This window comes from Pristiophorus japonicus, chromosome 14 (assembly GCF_044704955.1).
Source record: "Pristiophorus japonicus isolate sPriJap1 chromosome 14, sPriJap1.hap1, whole genome shotgun sequence".
Classification (NCBI taxonomy): domain Eukaryota; kingdom Metazoa; phylum Chordata; class Chondrichthyes; family Pristiophoridae; genus Pristiophorus; species Pristiophorus japonicus.
Genome location: NC_091990.1, coordinates 32,539,866 through 32,556,005, shown reverse-complemented (window position 1 = coordinate 32,556,005; position 16,140 = coordinate 32,539,866). Strand labels below are relative to the sequence as shown.

Genomic DNA, 16,140 nt, shown 5'->3' with positions numbered 1-16,140 from the left:
AATAGACTTTAATTATAAATACTGCAGCAGATTTTGGAACTATACAGATTCATCGAAAAAACAGAAAATTAAGAAATAAGTGCCTCATTTTTCTTCCCCCCTTGCCCCAGCTTAAATTGTATGACATGCTTTCTCCAAGTGCCTGACTTGACAGCAGCTGAACCTGGCAACATCTCCAGGTTTAGCCCATTCAAATGGCCTGTGTGAGCACCAGACATGTCTAATGCCTGGGAAGCAGTCCTTGCTTCAAATCAGGGCTGTGCAGGTTAGCCACGGTTGCAAGTCTTAAGGCCTACATTTGTGGTGAAATTTAAGTCTGTTGGCTTCTGACAGGAACAGCAACAAAATGGCCTCCTCCCCTACAGTGGAGTCCTGATGGACACAACATTCATTTACCTGACTTGGGAGGGAGTTGCTGATGGCCCCTTTACAGAACCTCCAATCTGATGTGGTAACCCACAACCTCTATAGCCCAGTTTCATTGGGTGGGGGAGACATATGTCTAATAGAATCCCCCATAAATGATGTGGGAATGTTATGATGTCACTCTAGGGTTGCCAGTCCTCCCAACTCTAAAGGTTAATCGAGAACCAGAGGACATAGATTTAAGGTGATTAGCAAAAGAACTAAAGGCAACATGAGGAAAAACTTTTTCATGCAGCGGATGGTTAGGATCTGGAATGCTTTGCCAGAAGGGGTGGCAGAGACAGACTCAATTGTGGCTTTCAAAAGGGAGTTGGATAAGTACCTGAAGGAAAATAAATTGCAGGACTACAGGGAAAGTGCCGAGGAGTGGGACTAGCTGAAGTGCTCTTGCAGCGAGCCGGCACGGGCTCGACGGGCTGAATGGTCTCCTTCTGTGCTGTAACCATTCTATGATTCTATGATTCTATAATTAATCTTCCACGTGCAACCCAGCAGAAAAATCATGGGGGCAGTAAAAAAAATGTGCGCTTTTCCCATTTTCTTTGAACACTTTCGAGTTGGCAACACTATATCGCCCCACCTGTTTCAGGCTTTCAGCTTATTTCAAACAGGAGCATTTAAATTTAATTCAACAAACAAGTGGCAGGCCTGAGTTAGCCCAGGAAATGTGCACCAACCGTAAATGTAACGAAGACCTTGCACTATGGTCCACCCTTTTTGCCTCGCCTTAATGCCCCAGAAACTGCTGCTCACAAGGAAATGATGGCAGAAGAAAATTAACCTCAAGAACTCAAAGCACTTCTAAAATTAGTGCACAGTGTGCTGACCTATGTTGAATATCATTTGTATTTCTGTAAATCCCATTTTGAACCTACGAAGCTGGGATAAATCATGAAAGGCAATATAAGAACATAAGAACATAAGAATTAGGAACAGGAGTAGGTCATCTAGCCCCTCGAGCCTGCTCCGCCATTCAATAAGATCATGGCTGATCTGGTCGTGGACTCAGCTCCACTTACCCGCCCTCTCCCCGTAACCCTTAATTCCCTTATTGCTTAAAAATCTATCTATTTTTGACTTGAAAACATTCAATGAGCCAGCCTCAACTGCTTCCATGGGCAGAGAATTCCACAGATTCACAACCCTCTGGGAGAAGAAATTCTTTCTCAACTCGGTTTTAAATTGGCTCCTCTGTATTTTGAGTCTGTGCCCCCTAGTTCTAGTCTCCCCCACCAATGGAAACAACCTCTCTGCCTCTATCTTGTCTATCCCTTTCATGATTTTAAATGTTTCTATAAGATCACCCCTCATCCTTCTGAACTCCAAGGAGTAAAGACCCAGTCTACTCAATCTATCATCATAAGGTAACCCCCTCATTTCTCGAATCAGCCTAGTGAATCGTCTCTGTACCCCTTCCAAAGCTAGTATATCCTTCCTTAAGTAAGGTGACCAAAACTGCACGCAGTACTCCAGGTGCGGCCTTACCAATACCTTATACAGTTGCAGCAACACCTCCCTGCTTTTGTACTCCATCCCTTTCGCAGTGAAGGCCAACATTCCATTTGCCTTCCTGATTACCTGCTGCACTGCAAACTAACCTTTTGGGATTCATGCACAAGGACCCCCAGGTCCCTCTGCACCACAGCATGTTGTAATTTCTCCCCATTCAAATAATATTCCCTTTTACTGTTTTTTTTTCCCAAGGTGGATGACCTCACACTTTCCGACATTGTATTCCATCTGACAAACCTTAGCCCATTCGCTTAACCTATCCAAATCTCCTTGCAGCCTCTCTGAGTCCTCTACACAACCCGCTTTCCCACTAATCTTAGTGTCATCTGCAAATTTTGTTGCTCTACACTCTGTCCCCTCTTCTAGGTCATCTATGTATATTGTAAACAGTTGTGGTCCCAGTACTGATCCCTGTGGCACACCACTAACCACTGATTTCCAACCGGAAAAGGACCCATTTATCCCAACTCTCTGTTTTCTGTTCGCCAGCCAATTCTCTATCCATGCTAATACATTTCCTCTGACTCCGCGTACCTTTATCTTCTGCAGTAACCTTTTGTGTGGCACCTTATCGAATGCCTTTTGGAAATCTAAATACACCACATCCATTGGTACACCTCTATCCGCCATGCTCGTTATATCCTCAAAGAATTCCAGTAAGTTAGTTAAACATGATTTCCCTTTCATGAATCCATGCTGCGTCTGCTTGATTGCACTATTCCTATCCAGATGTCCCGCTATTTCTTCCTTAATGATAGTTTCAAGCATTTTCCCCACTACAGATGTTAAACTAACCGGCCTATAGTTACCTGCCTTTTGCCTGCCCCCTTTTTTAAACAGAGGCGTTACATTAGCTGCTCTCCAATCCGCTGGTACCTCCCCAGAGTCCAGAGAATTTCGGTAGATTATAACGAATGCATCTGCTATAACTTCCGCCATCTCTTTTAATACCCTGGGATGCATTTCATCAGGACCAGGGGACTTGTCTACCTTCAGTCCCATTAGTCTGTCCAGCACTACCTCCCTAGTGATACTGATCATCTCAAGGTCCTCCCTTCCCACATTCCTATGACCAGCAATTTTTGGCATGGTTTTTGTGTCTTCCACTGTGAAGACGGAAGCAAAATAATTGTTTAAGGTCTCAGCCATTTCCACATTTCCCATTATTAAATCCCTCTTTTCATCTTCTAAGGGACCAACATTTACTTTAGTCACTCTTTTCCGTTTTATATATCTGTAAAAGCTTTTACTATCTGTTTTTATATTTTGCGCAAGTTTACCTTCGTAATCTATCTTCCCTTTATTGCTTTTTTAGTCATTCTTTGCTGTTACTTAAAATCTTCCCAATCCTCTAGTTTCCCACTAACCTTGGCCACTTTATACTTCCCAATCCTCTAGTTTCCCACTAACCTTGGCCACTTTATACGCATTGGTCTTTGATTTGATACTTTCCTTTATTTCCTTGGTTATCCACGGCTGGTTATCTCTTCTCTTGCCGCCCTTCTTTTTCACTGGAATATATTTTTGTTGCGCATTATGAAAGAGCTCCTTAAAAGTCCTCCACTATTCCTCAATTGTGCCACCGTTTAGTCTGTGTTTCCAGTCTACTTTAGCCAACTCTGCCCTCATCCCACTGTAGTCCCCTTTGTTTAAGCATAGTACGCTCGTTTCTGACACAACTTCCTCATCCTCAATCTGTATTACAAATTCAACCATATTGTGATCACTCATTCCGAGAGGATCTTTTACGAGGAGATCATTTATTTTTCCTGTCTCGTTACACAGGACCAGATCCAAAATGGCTTGCTCCCTTGTAGGCTCTGTTACATACTGTTCTAAGAAACAATCCCGTATGCATTCTATGAATTCCTCCTCCAGGCTACATCATCCGTCTTTGGAGAGAACAAGGAAAGCTCAAAACCTAATTCAGTCCTGGCCTCGCGTTATAATTTCTTTTTTTAAATTTTTGTTAACCTATCTGTTTTCTCCTAGTTTTCCTTCTTGAGTCTCTCTGTATCATCCACCATCCATCTTCTGCAAACCCTTCCTACAGGATGTACGTCCTTTATCTCCCGGTGTCTGGCATATAGAAGTACACCACACCCACAACTATCCTTCCTGCCCATCTGTACTCCCCCTTCACTATGGTCAGTCATAGATCGTGGCGGGGGAGCGACGAGTGATTGAGGCGGAGGAACATTGAGAGATCGTGGCTGAGATGTGACCAGAGATGAGCGGCGAGAGATCGTGGCGGAGGTGCAGCGAATGTTTTGTGGCGGAGGTGCGGCGAGAGATCGTGGCAGAGGAGTGGTGAGAGATCAGCGGCAAGAGATCGTGGCGGAGGAACAGTGAGAGATCGTGGTAGAAGTGCAGTGAATGTTTTGTGGTGTAGGGGCGGCAAGAGATCGTGGCAGACGGTTAAAATGACAGTTTAGCACTTTATAGCTGAATCACTTTTTTTCATAAGCTGATAAATTGCACAGAATTAGCATTGTCAGAGATGAATACTGTGTCATAGAGAAGATTTTTTTTAAACTGTTGGAAGAAAATTAATATTTTTTAATGAAACTTCTAATCATCAACCGTTCCATTATAACTGCCCCATAACAAAATAATAGATTAATATTGTGCTTTCATTGCAACAGAAAATAAGGTATGCACAATGCCTGTGGTCCCTGGCAACCATATGCAAACTACCAGTCATTACTGATAATCTTTTCAAACTTTTGGTGTTCACAAATCTAACATTACAACTAAAATATCTGATTTTTTTAGGTATGGAATTCTTATGTCACAATTATACTCCTACAGTTATAAAGTTTTGAACATGTTGACGTAAAATGATATCACATTGTCAATGACATGATAGTCTATTCAGATATTTGGAATGTGATAGTTTATGCACAGAATATGCTGCTTCTGCGACAACAGAAAATGCTGGTGATTTTTTTTTAAACTGCTAATCAGAAAAATTGCAAATTGTTACATTTGGCTCAATAAAAATCTTATTATTTTTGGTGCAGCAGCCACTGGGAGTACCACAAGAGGGAGCAAGATACTCAGATCTGAAGTGCTCAGCACTGTTCGTCACTGATTAGCTTACAAATTAAGCTTCTACTAAGATTTTCCAATCACAGGTCTACAAGTAACCCTGTGCACATTCGATGCCTTTTCCAGCAATTAAACCCAATATTGCAGAAAACTTTATAGTGATGAGTTTCCAGATCAATGCAATCTAGATGGCAGACAATTAGAAGTCAGAGAACTTGTGACAGGAGCAGCTCTGAGCAGTATGGTTTTTCGACAAGTTACAAGTTTGATGACTTGGTTGAAGAACAGTGCGTCAATTATGGACTCAGACTTTGATCAGGTCAAAATAAAGAAGGGGCGGAGGTCCACAAGTCGGGAAATAAAAATAACTAGACTAACTGAAAGGGGGTCAAGTTAGTCAGCAATTGACGTCACTGGGAATGCCAGGAGCACAGCAGAATAGGCCTGAGGCTTAAAGCCTGGGTGAGTATTGTTTTATTGTGTTGGGAGAAAAAAATGAATAGAATAAAAATGAATTAGTATGTGAAATTCTCCAGCTGAAATTTCCAAATAATCATTAGTTGCAACTTGGCAAATGATAAACAAAGTTAAACAGTCACAGAAATCAAATAGGAATTTTGAAAAGGAAAATATTAGAAAGATTGTTTAAATCTAAACAAGAAAAACACACACAACAATTGGAAATAAACAGTAAGTGAGAGAAATACTATGAACAATGAAATTTGCTTTATAAAAACAAATAAAAGCAAACCAGTATTGCCTTTGAACAGGCGTAAGGGCTAGACTTTCCATCAGTTTTGCTTCGCCTCCGCCCACTGACCGTCCATTTTAACGGTGAGATGAAGCATAATGGTTAATTATCACCCATTTCACCAAAAAATGGAAACTAACAGCCATTTATCACTCATTTATCGGCCAGTGTTACTTTCGGCATCTAGGTAACACCGAGAAATAATTAAACCGCACGCCCATATTTTTTTGCCATAAAGGCTCAGAATACAGTTGTAAACGAAACTAACGCTCAGAAACCGCCCATAATATCACCGAGCATTACTTTCGGCATATTGCTCATATATTGCCAAAAATATCGCTCGCCCAAAAAAAGCTGCATTCACCTGACCTTAACCCAGCAGTATGGTCGCCATTTTGAAAATAAGCAATATTCCAGCGATCTCAAAAACCAATATAAATACTAACGCTGGAAATATCATCCACTTTTTGGTGATCTGTACAATAATGGAAAGTCTAGCCCTATATCTTTAAAATAAAGATTCAGGATTCTTGCCTTGACAAGATCTTTATTTTCAGTGAAAAGTCTGCCACCATTGTATTGGACAGGTGATGCTGATTTTGCCTAGGGTAAAATCTCACAGCACAGTTTCACAGTTCTTCCTGGGTAATTCAACATTGGATCAGAGTAAACAGGGTCAAGTCTGCTCTGGAGCTGGTGATCCACCTGCGCTGTCCCCGGCAGGAAGATTTCTGATAGCCTCGCGCTACTCAGGGATACGATCGCTTACGTGCGAGACAGGAGGGTGGACACCCGTTTAATCAACTTGGACCAGGAAAAGGCCTTTGACGGGATATCGCACACGTACCTGATGGATGTGCTCTCCAAGATGGGGTTTGGGGAGGGTATCCGCAATTGGATCCAACCGCTCTACACAGACATCAGTAGCACAGTTCTAATCAACGGGTGGGAAACTGAAAGCTTTCCGGTCAGGTCTGGAGTCAGGCAGGGCTGTCCCTTCTCCTCTGTCTTGTTTGTGTGCTGTATCGAGCCCTTTGCCGAGTCCATCAGGAAGGATGCGGGCATTAGAGGGATGACAACCCAGGCAGCGGAGCCGCTCAGGTCAAGACCTCCCTGTATACGGACGATGTCACCGTCTTTTGCTTGGATCTGCAGTCAGTCTGCAGATTGCTCACAATCTTCGACCAGTTTGAACTGGCCTCGGGAGCGAAGGTAAATTGCAGCAAAAACGAAGCCATGTTCTTTGGAAGCTGGTCCAACCGATCCTTTACTCCCTTCACCATGAAGTCAGATTACCTGAAGGTTTTGGGAATATGGTTCGGAGCGGACGGGGCGTGCGTCAAAAACTGGAAGGAGCGTATCGCTAAAGCGAAACATAAACTGGGATGGTGGAAGCTGTGCTCACTCTCCATTGCAGGAAAGAACCTGGTCATCAGAAGTGAGGTGCTCTCGCTGTTGTTGTACGTGGCACAGGTCTGGCCCATACCCCACTCCTGTGCCGTGGTAGCCATCTTCCACTTCGTCTGGAGATCGAAAATGGACCGTGTCCGCAGAGACACAATGTACAAATCTCTGGACAAGGAGGGAAAGGACGTTCCGAACCTGGCCCTCATCCTGATGGCCACCTTTGTGTGCAGCTGCATCAAGCTGTGCATAGACCCTTCGTACGCAAATGCCAAGTGTCAGTACATGCTGAAATTCTATCTTTCCCCGGTGTTGCGAAGGATGGGTCTGGCCAGGCTGCCGCGGAACGCTCCGAGCAGTTAGACCATGCCTCAGCACCTGTCCTTCGTGGAAACGTTTTTCAAGAAAAACACTTTTGACCACAAGGCCATAAAGCAATAGTCGGCACGCAAGGTCCTGGATGCCCTACAAAAGAAGGAGATGATGGATCCTGTCGGGCGGTTCCCCGAGCAGACTGTCGAACTCGTTTGGCAAAATGTCTCATCGCCAGAACTTTCACACAAGCACCAAGACATAGCTTGGTTGGCGGTGAGAAGGGCCCTACCCGTCAGATCCTTCATGCACAGCCGGGGTTTCAGAGACACGGCACTCTGCCCCTGAGTTGGCTGTGGTGCGGACGAGACTGTCATCCATCTCCTTTGGGACTGCCCCTTTGCAAGGCAGGTCTGGAAGGAGATGCAGTGGTTGCTGTCGAGGTTCATCACAAGCAGCTCCGTAACACAGGACTCTGTGCTCTGCGGACTGTTCCCAGGGACACACGCCGAGACAGACATCATCTGCTGCTGGAGGGCCATCAACTCGGTGAAAGACGCACTTTGGTCTTGCCGAAATTTGCTGGTCTTCCAGAGCAAGGCGATATCCACGTCTGCATGTTGCAGACTGGCGCAATCCAAAATCCAGGAGTACATGCTGAGGGACGCACTAAAAATTGGTGCAGTCGCCGCAAAGGCACGATGGGGAAGAGCCACAGTTTAAGACCCTTCCGCCACGGTAAACCCAGGGGATGGAATCAGTATAAAACTCCCCTCGGGCTGTACTTGTAAACCTTTGTATACATAGAGCACCATGATCTGAAAACACCTATGCAGTGCCATGTGTAATGCAAGTTCAGCAACTGTTTAGTAATGTATGTTGTAAAGAAATGTAACTGTACCCTCACCCGTTCTGTGTACTGTATAGTGCCACATGTAATGTAATTTGATGACTATATTACAATGTATCCTGGATTGTACTGAACTGTACCCTGAAATGTAAAGCAAGCAAATGTATTGAACGAAACTGCCATCAGCATCCAAATGTATTGTATGGGATTGCTGACCGCATCCAAACGTATTGAACTGCCTTCCAATGTATTGTGCAAATTTTTATATGAATAAAGTATATATTTTGAAATTAAAAAAAAGGAATGGGGGAGAAATTGGATAGTGCCGGCCTATCAGCGCAAACTGGGCACAGGGATCGATCCCTGTACAGACACACCTGAAGCCCGATCGAAATTTCACCTCTAATTTAAATGATCCCAGCGGGCTACAGGCGCCTGCTGCGTATCCCCAGGCGACTCGCTGGTGAAACGGACATCAAATTTGGCAGCGGCTCTCAGGAGGGTCCTGGGGGAGGAGGGGGTGTAGGAGGGGCCCAAGCAGATACCACCAACAGTCTTTGGGACTGCTGTGGAACCAGGAGGAGCAATCATTCGTGATCAGGTAGGTATTGTTTTTTTTTACAAAATTTAACTTTTTGGTGCCGGCCTCCGGCAGTGCTGACTGCGTTCAGGGCAGCAACATTTAGAGAAGAAGTCCCAGAAGACGCATTGATCCCCCTATTTGTATAATCAAAGGGCCTAATGCCTGGATGCCTATGCTGCTGCCTTTACCAGTATAATAGGCGGCACACCTCTGGTCTGGAATATGCGTGTGCATGCCACCCACCTTATTGAATGCTTAGATTCTCTGGTCATTATCACATTGCTGTCTGTGGAACCTTGCTGTGCACAAATTGGCTGCCACGTTTTCCTACATCACAACAGTGACTACACGTCAAAAGTATTTCATGGGCTGTGAATAGCTTTGGGACTTCCTGAGATTGTGAAAGGTGCTATAGAAATGCAAGTTCTTTCTTCCATAGAACTGGCATAAAAGAAGTAATTTCTAGGCCAATACCTTTTATACTTTCACGGAAAATTGTTACAATTATTACTGCAGCCTAGGAAAACTATACACCAGTGTCCTAAATACGTTTTTTTAAATTAATTTTAAAATTTAAATGAAGCTCCATCCTCTTTTTTTTTAGGCTAGAAAATAGATTTTCTTTTTCAATTCTTTTAGTCTCCTCATCCCACACAAAATCGGTTGCTGGCAGCTGCACGAGCCGCTTGATGGGACTCTCCCTCTGGTTTTCCCTCTCCCCCCTTGGGAAAATACTTGGCCTCACTGGTGCTTTCCCTCCAGCAGCACGGCTGAAATTAGTATTTTAATGCATTGGGGATCGCTGCTGAAGCTACAACTAAATTAGTGTCAGCTGTGGTTCAGTGGGGAGTGCCTTTGCCTCTGAGTCAGAAAGTTGTGGTTTCAAGTCCCAAGCCAGAAACTTGAGAAATAAATTTTAGGTTGACACTCCAGTGCAGTACTGCGGGAGATGCTGCCTTTCGAATGAGACATTAAACCGAGGCCCTATCTTCTCTCTCAGCACTATTTCGAAGAAGAGCTGGGGAGTTATCCCCGGTGTCCTGGCCAATATTTATCCCTCAGTTAACATCACAAAAACATTATCATTATCACATTGTTGTTTGTGGGAGCTTGCTGTGCGCAGATTGGCTGCCGCGTTTCCTACATTACAATACCGACTACATTCTAAAAAGTACTTCATTAGCTAAAAAGCACTTTGGAAGATCCAATGGTCATGAAAGGCGCTATATAAATGCAAGTCTTTCTTTTTTCTTTAATTTCTCCCTGACATGAGCATACCCCCATCTTTTGATAATGTAATTGCTATAAAAATATTTTCAAAAAGTCTTTACAAGACAAATATGAGATTTGTTAGATTTCTAACTGTCTCTATTTTAGTAAAGTAAAATTATACCCTACTTTACCAAAAGCAAGATTCAGGCTGCAGTATCTCAGCTCGGACTGATTTTAGCAATGTAAAAAGCATGAAATAAAAGTCAGCATGAATGGTATAATGTTATGTAAGGTTCCAACCTTGCAGCAGTACGAAGGGCAGAACTGGAAGGTATTGTTAGGTGTTTCATAAATGCTTGGATCAATATAAAGATGTCACTTTAGCCACTACAACCTCTAGAGATTGGCAATAAAATATTGTGTCATTGAACAGTCCTTGAGTGAGGGTCAATAGTGCAGACTATAGATGTTGGATGGTAGAAAAAGTGAGGAATAATGATGATAATGGGCTTGAACAGCAAATGGAAGAAACGCACCATTAGGCTTTCAGCAAACATGCACTAAGAGATTTCAGACTTTTTCCATTTAAGATCAGTTGTTTTACTTATTGGCTGCTGTATTATAATAATATTATTATTGTTTATCAACACATACTACTTCAATGGTTGTTGCTGGGACAAGATAAATAACTAATACAAAACAGTGAGCTTTTTATAAAAAAAGACACTTTAGCTATCAGGATGAAATAGATGGTGAATGCAAGAAATAGGTTGGAGCTGACCTTCTGAGTATTTCCAGCATTTTCTGTTCTTATTTCAGATTTACAGCACCCGCAGTATTTTGCTTTTGTAGAGGTGATAAAGATAGGGTAAGCAAAACTTCTCTGTAGCTGAACTTCTTTGATATGAATTGGACCATTATCCAAAGGAAAATTATTTCCATATATTGATAGATGAAAATTTACAGGCAACTCCAAATAAGTTACTCGTACTTTTTTAGGTGTCTCAATCAGCTCAAAATGTGGCCTAGAAATAGAATAGGTAATGAACCAATTTCTAGGCCACGATATTTAGGATTGGTTTCACTATTGACCTAGAAGAAAGAAGCTTGGAGTGACATGAGGATGAGCTTTATGATATTTCACCAACTCATACATTCTGTACGAAGGCTGTATCCTGTCCAGCCATGTAATAAATATCTTCAAAATGAGGTTGACCCAGATAACACAGCAATGGGTCAGTAAGGTACATTCAGCCTCTTCATTGGAGATATGTATTCTGTCAAATTGCTTGTTGTGACATATTTGATTTTATAACATCAGCAAATTGCATTTATATAGCACCTTTAACATAGTAGAATGTCCCAAGCGCTTCACAGGAGCATTATCAAACAAACTTTCACACCAACCCACGTAAGGAGGTATTAGGACAGATTGACTAAAAGCTTGGTCAAAGAGTTAAAGAGCATTTTATAGGAGGAGAAGTAGAGAGGTGGAGAGGTTCAGGAAGGGAATTCTGACTTGTGTAATACTAATTATAGATTTGAAATGTGTTTTCAAATGGGAGATTATTATTTAATGAATTATTGTAGCCCAAGAATAATTAATGGCGTTTTTTTCTGTCAGTTTGTCATTGTGTTGATGTAATATGAGGGATGAGCACCTCGTTATTCCAGCCCTTGGCCAGCCGAAAATCACTGCAAGGGTGCTGAACATGGGAGGATGCTGGCTCAGGGTCGCACCGCGCTGTCTCCATCCACACATCACTCTGCCAACTCTTCCATATCCACCCATCCCCAACACGAGAGCAGATTTAATGTTCAACATGTCCAACCAATGCAGAGCAGCAATCAACAGAGTAAATAGAATGTTGAACTAGATAGCCAAAACAGCATAATACACAAGTCAGAAGAAGTCACCATCAAACTGTACAATTCTCTGGCCAGACCTTGTCTTACTCTGGTCACCGAGAAACAAGAGAGACACTCAAACACTGAGGAAGTGCAGAGAAGTGTTCCCTCGTGTTATGGGTTAACGTTATGAGGAAACACTGGAGAAATCTGGAAACAAGGCATCAAAGAAGTGATTTTAGAGAAGTATAAATAAGGTCCATCTGGAACATTATTCTCAATTAAACTCTGGGAGTAGGACAGGAGACACAGGTTCAAAATAGTAAAAGATAACATTAGGACTGATGTTAGGAGGTTCCTCATACAGAGAATGATCAACATGAGTTACAGGCAGAGTGGTAGAGGCAAAGTCAATGGAATCAGTTAAGAAACAACTTGATACAGCAATGGGAGAAATGTGGGGTTGTACTGGATGGTGAATTAAGATGGCCGAATGACCTTCTTCATTCAGTGATATCTTATGATCTCGAGGAGTCAATCTTTAGAAAAGGAGAGGAAGACATTGGCAAGAAGTAAAAAGCATAAAAATCTGGTTTTGTTTGTACTGTACTACTTTCTAGACGTGTTATAAATGTTTCATATAAAACTGTAGTGATGTATCCCCACTGAATTATTTATGCATTCCCGGGACAAGAACGTGTTGTTTTTGTAAAAATCGATTTTATAACATTCTGTTGGCTTGAATGAACACCTGTGACTCCTAAAATGAACATGTTGCCAGTTACGGAACTATCAAAAATGCACATCATGAACGAACTTCATTTTCTCGAACCCAATGCTATCATTGCATTCCTGAAAGCTTCTCTTACCTGTTACTTTTTGCCCCCACCGAACTTTTGGTTCTCTATTCTGGCTGCGCTTCATTTTGTTTATTTCGGTCTCCAAGGCAACAGCGCAGCCAGCCGGGCTCCTGATCTATAACAATGGCTGTCGCCTTCTGATCCGAATACGTGAAAAGCGTAGTGACTCCAGCATTCAGCCAGCTCCTGCAAACAGGGGCCAAGACTGTGTGCTGTGGGAATAAAGTTGCCAACTGTTAAATAGTGTGCAGGCAATGGAGTTCAATAGAATAAAATAAATATCTATTCCTATTGTTACCATAGAATGGGACAGCATAGAAGGAGGCCATTCGGCCGTTCGTGCTTATGCCGGCTCTTTGGTCGAGCGACTAAATTCCTCCCACCCACCCCCTTGCTCCTTCCCCACAGCCCTGTAAATGTTTTCCCTTCAAATATTTAGCCAATTCCCGTTTGAAAGTTACCATTGAATCTGCACCCACCATCCTTTCAGACAGTGCATTCCAGATCATAACAACTCCCTCAAATCACCTCTGGTTCTTTTGCCAATTACTTTAAATCTGCCACTGGAAACAGGTCCTCTTTATCTACTCTTATCAAAACCATTCATGATTTTGAACACCTCTATCAAATCTCTTCTTAACCTTCTCTGTTCTAAGGAGAACAATCCCAGCTTCTCCAGTCTCTCCACATAACTCAAGTCCCTCATCCCTGGAACCCTTCTTGTAAATCTCCTCCACACCCTCTCTAAGGACTTGACCTTCTTCCTAAAGTGTGGTGCCCAGAAGTGAACACAATACTCCAGCTGAGGTCCAACCAATATTTTATAAAGATTGAGCACAATTTCCTTGCTTTTGTGCTCTATGCCTCTATTAATAAAGCCAAGATCCCATAGGTTTTTTTGTAAGCAGTCTTCTCAACATTTTCTGCCACCTTCAAAAAATTCTGTACATACACCCCAGGTCTCTCTGTTCCTACACGCCCTTTAAAATTATATCATTTACTTTATATTGCCGTTCCTCATTCTTTCTACTAAAATATGTCACTTCACATTTATCTGCATTAAATTCCATCTGCCATGTGTCTGCCCATTTCACCAGTCTGCCTATATCATCCTGAAGTCTGTTACTATCCTTTTCCTTGTTTACTACATTTCCGAGTTTTATGTCATCTGCAAACTTTTAAATTATGCCCTGTATACCCAAGTCCAGGTCATTAATATATATCAAAAAGAGCAGTGGTCCTAATAACTACCATTGGGGAATACCACTATAAATCCCTCCCCCAGTCTGAAAAAAATCAGCATTGCTCTCTGTCTCTGCTTTCTGTCCCTTAGCCAAATTTTGTGTCCACAATGCCCCTTTAATCCCATGGGCTTTAATTTTGCTAACAAGTATATCATGTGGTACTTTATCAAATGCCTTTTGAAAGTCCATATACACAACATCAACCACACTACTTCATCAAATAACTGAATCAAGTTAGTCAAACAAGATTTTCCTTTAATAAATCCATCTGACTTTCATTTATTAGCCCATACTTTTCCAAATGCCAATTAATTTTGTCCCAGATTATTGTCTCTAAAAGTTTCCCTACCATCAACGTTAGGGTGACTGGCCTGTAGTTGTCAGGTTTATCCCTCTCCTCTTTTTTAAACAGGGGCGTAACATTTGCAATCCTCCAGCCCTCTGGCAACACTCCCATATCTAAGGAATATTGGAAGATCATGGCCTCTCCTTTACTGCTACACTTTGCAAAGTATTAATTTAGTACTTCAGCCATGTCCTCTGTCTCCACAAGAATATCTTCTTTTGGTCCTTCATTGCCCCACCCTTCCTTTGACTACCCTTTTACAATTTATAAGTTTATTAAATACTTTTCGGTTCTCATTATGTTAGCTGCTAATCTATGCTCTTAATCTTTCTTTACCACTTTTCTTCCTTTATTAGATCTCCTCTGTACTTTCTATATTCAGCTTGGTTCTCTACTATATTTTGACCCTTAAAGGGAATAAACCTCCTTTTTGTTTCTCATTTTAATCTCAATGGGCCGAAAATTGTAGTTGGAGGCTTCCTTCGTATGAACGCCTCTGACCCGGAAAGAATCTACAAAACTGTTATATATGCAGACTATAGATAGACTCTCTGTGTAGTCAGTGTATAGTTGCATAAGATGGAGACTTGTTACCTGATGTACTATCAATACGGTTTACACTATATATATACTATGCTAGCACCACCAGAGGGTGACAGAGGGAAACAAAATGGAGACAGAAGCAAAAGACAGAAAGGAGATGAGTAAAAGTGGAGGACAGAGAAACCCAAGGCAAAAACAAAAAGGGCCACTGTACAGCAAAATTCTAAAGGATCAAAGCGTAATAAAAAGGCAAGCCTGAAAGCTCGGTGCCTCAATGGGAGGAGTATTCGGAACCCAGGAGAGAGCTGTGAGCCAGTTAGAGTGGGTGAGAGCTCAGATGAACAGGACCCCAAGAAAGAATGCAAAAGGCAGGAGGCAACAGAGCAGAGTAGCACTGGGGTAAGTGTAAACCACAAAGGTGATAGGAAGGGACAATATGTATGAATATAAAGGGGCTGCAGGAGGGGTCAAAACTAAAAATCATCGTTTAAAAACTAGTATTAAAACACCCTACCTAAAGGCGCGCAGCTTTCAAAATAAAGTAAGTGAGTTGACGGCACAAATCATTAAAATGGGTATGATTTGGTGGCCATTACAGAAACGTGGTTGCAGGGTGGCCAAGACTGGGAATTAAACATACAGGGGTATCTGACAATTCGGAAAGATAGACAAGAAGGGAAAGGAGGTGGGATAGCTCTGTTAATAAAGGATGATATCAGGGCAGTTGTGAGAGATGATATTGGCTCTAATGAACAAAATGTTGAATCATTGTGGGTGGAGATTAGAGATAGTAAGGAGAAAAAGTCACTGGTGGGCGTAGTTTATAGGCCCCCAAATAATAACTTCACGGTGGGGCGGACAACAATCAAGGGAATAATGGAGGCATGTGAAAAAGGAATGGCAGTAATCATGCAGGATTTTAACCTACATATCGATTAGTCAAATCAAATCGCACGGAGTATCCTTGAGGAGGAATTCATAGGATGCATACGGGATTGTTTCTTAGAACAGTATGTTACAGAACCTACAAGGGAGCAAGCTATCTTAGATCTGGTCCTGTGTAATGAGACAGGAATAATAAACGATCTCCTAGTAAAAGATCCTCTCGGAATGAGTGATTACAGTATGGTTAAATTTGTAATACAGATTGAGGGTGAGGAAGTAATGTCTCAAATGAGCGTACTATGCTTAAACAAAG

The 16,140-nt window shown here is 42.2% G+C and overlaps 1 protein-coding gene across 1 annotated transcript in view; it reads right to left on the bottom strand.

Moving 5' to 3' along the window:
• stpg1 (sperm-tail PG-rich repeat containing 1) overlaps positions 1-12,949 on the bottom strand; it is a 66,218-nt gene extending 53,269 nt beyond the window's left edge. The window contains exon 1 of the mRNA XM_070898466.1: positions 12,819-12,949. Within this exon, the coding sequence (XP_070754567.1) occupies positions 12,819-12,873 (55 nt within the window). The 5' untranslated portion in view covers positions 12,874-12,949. The remainder of the gene's footprint in view (positions 1-12,818) is intronic.
• Between the last annotated feature and the right edge of the window lie 3,191 nt (positions 12,950-16,140).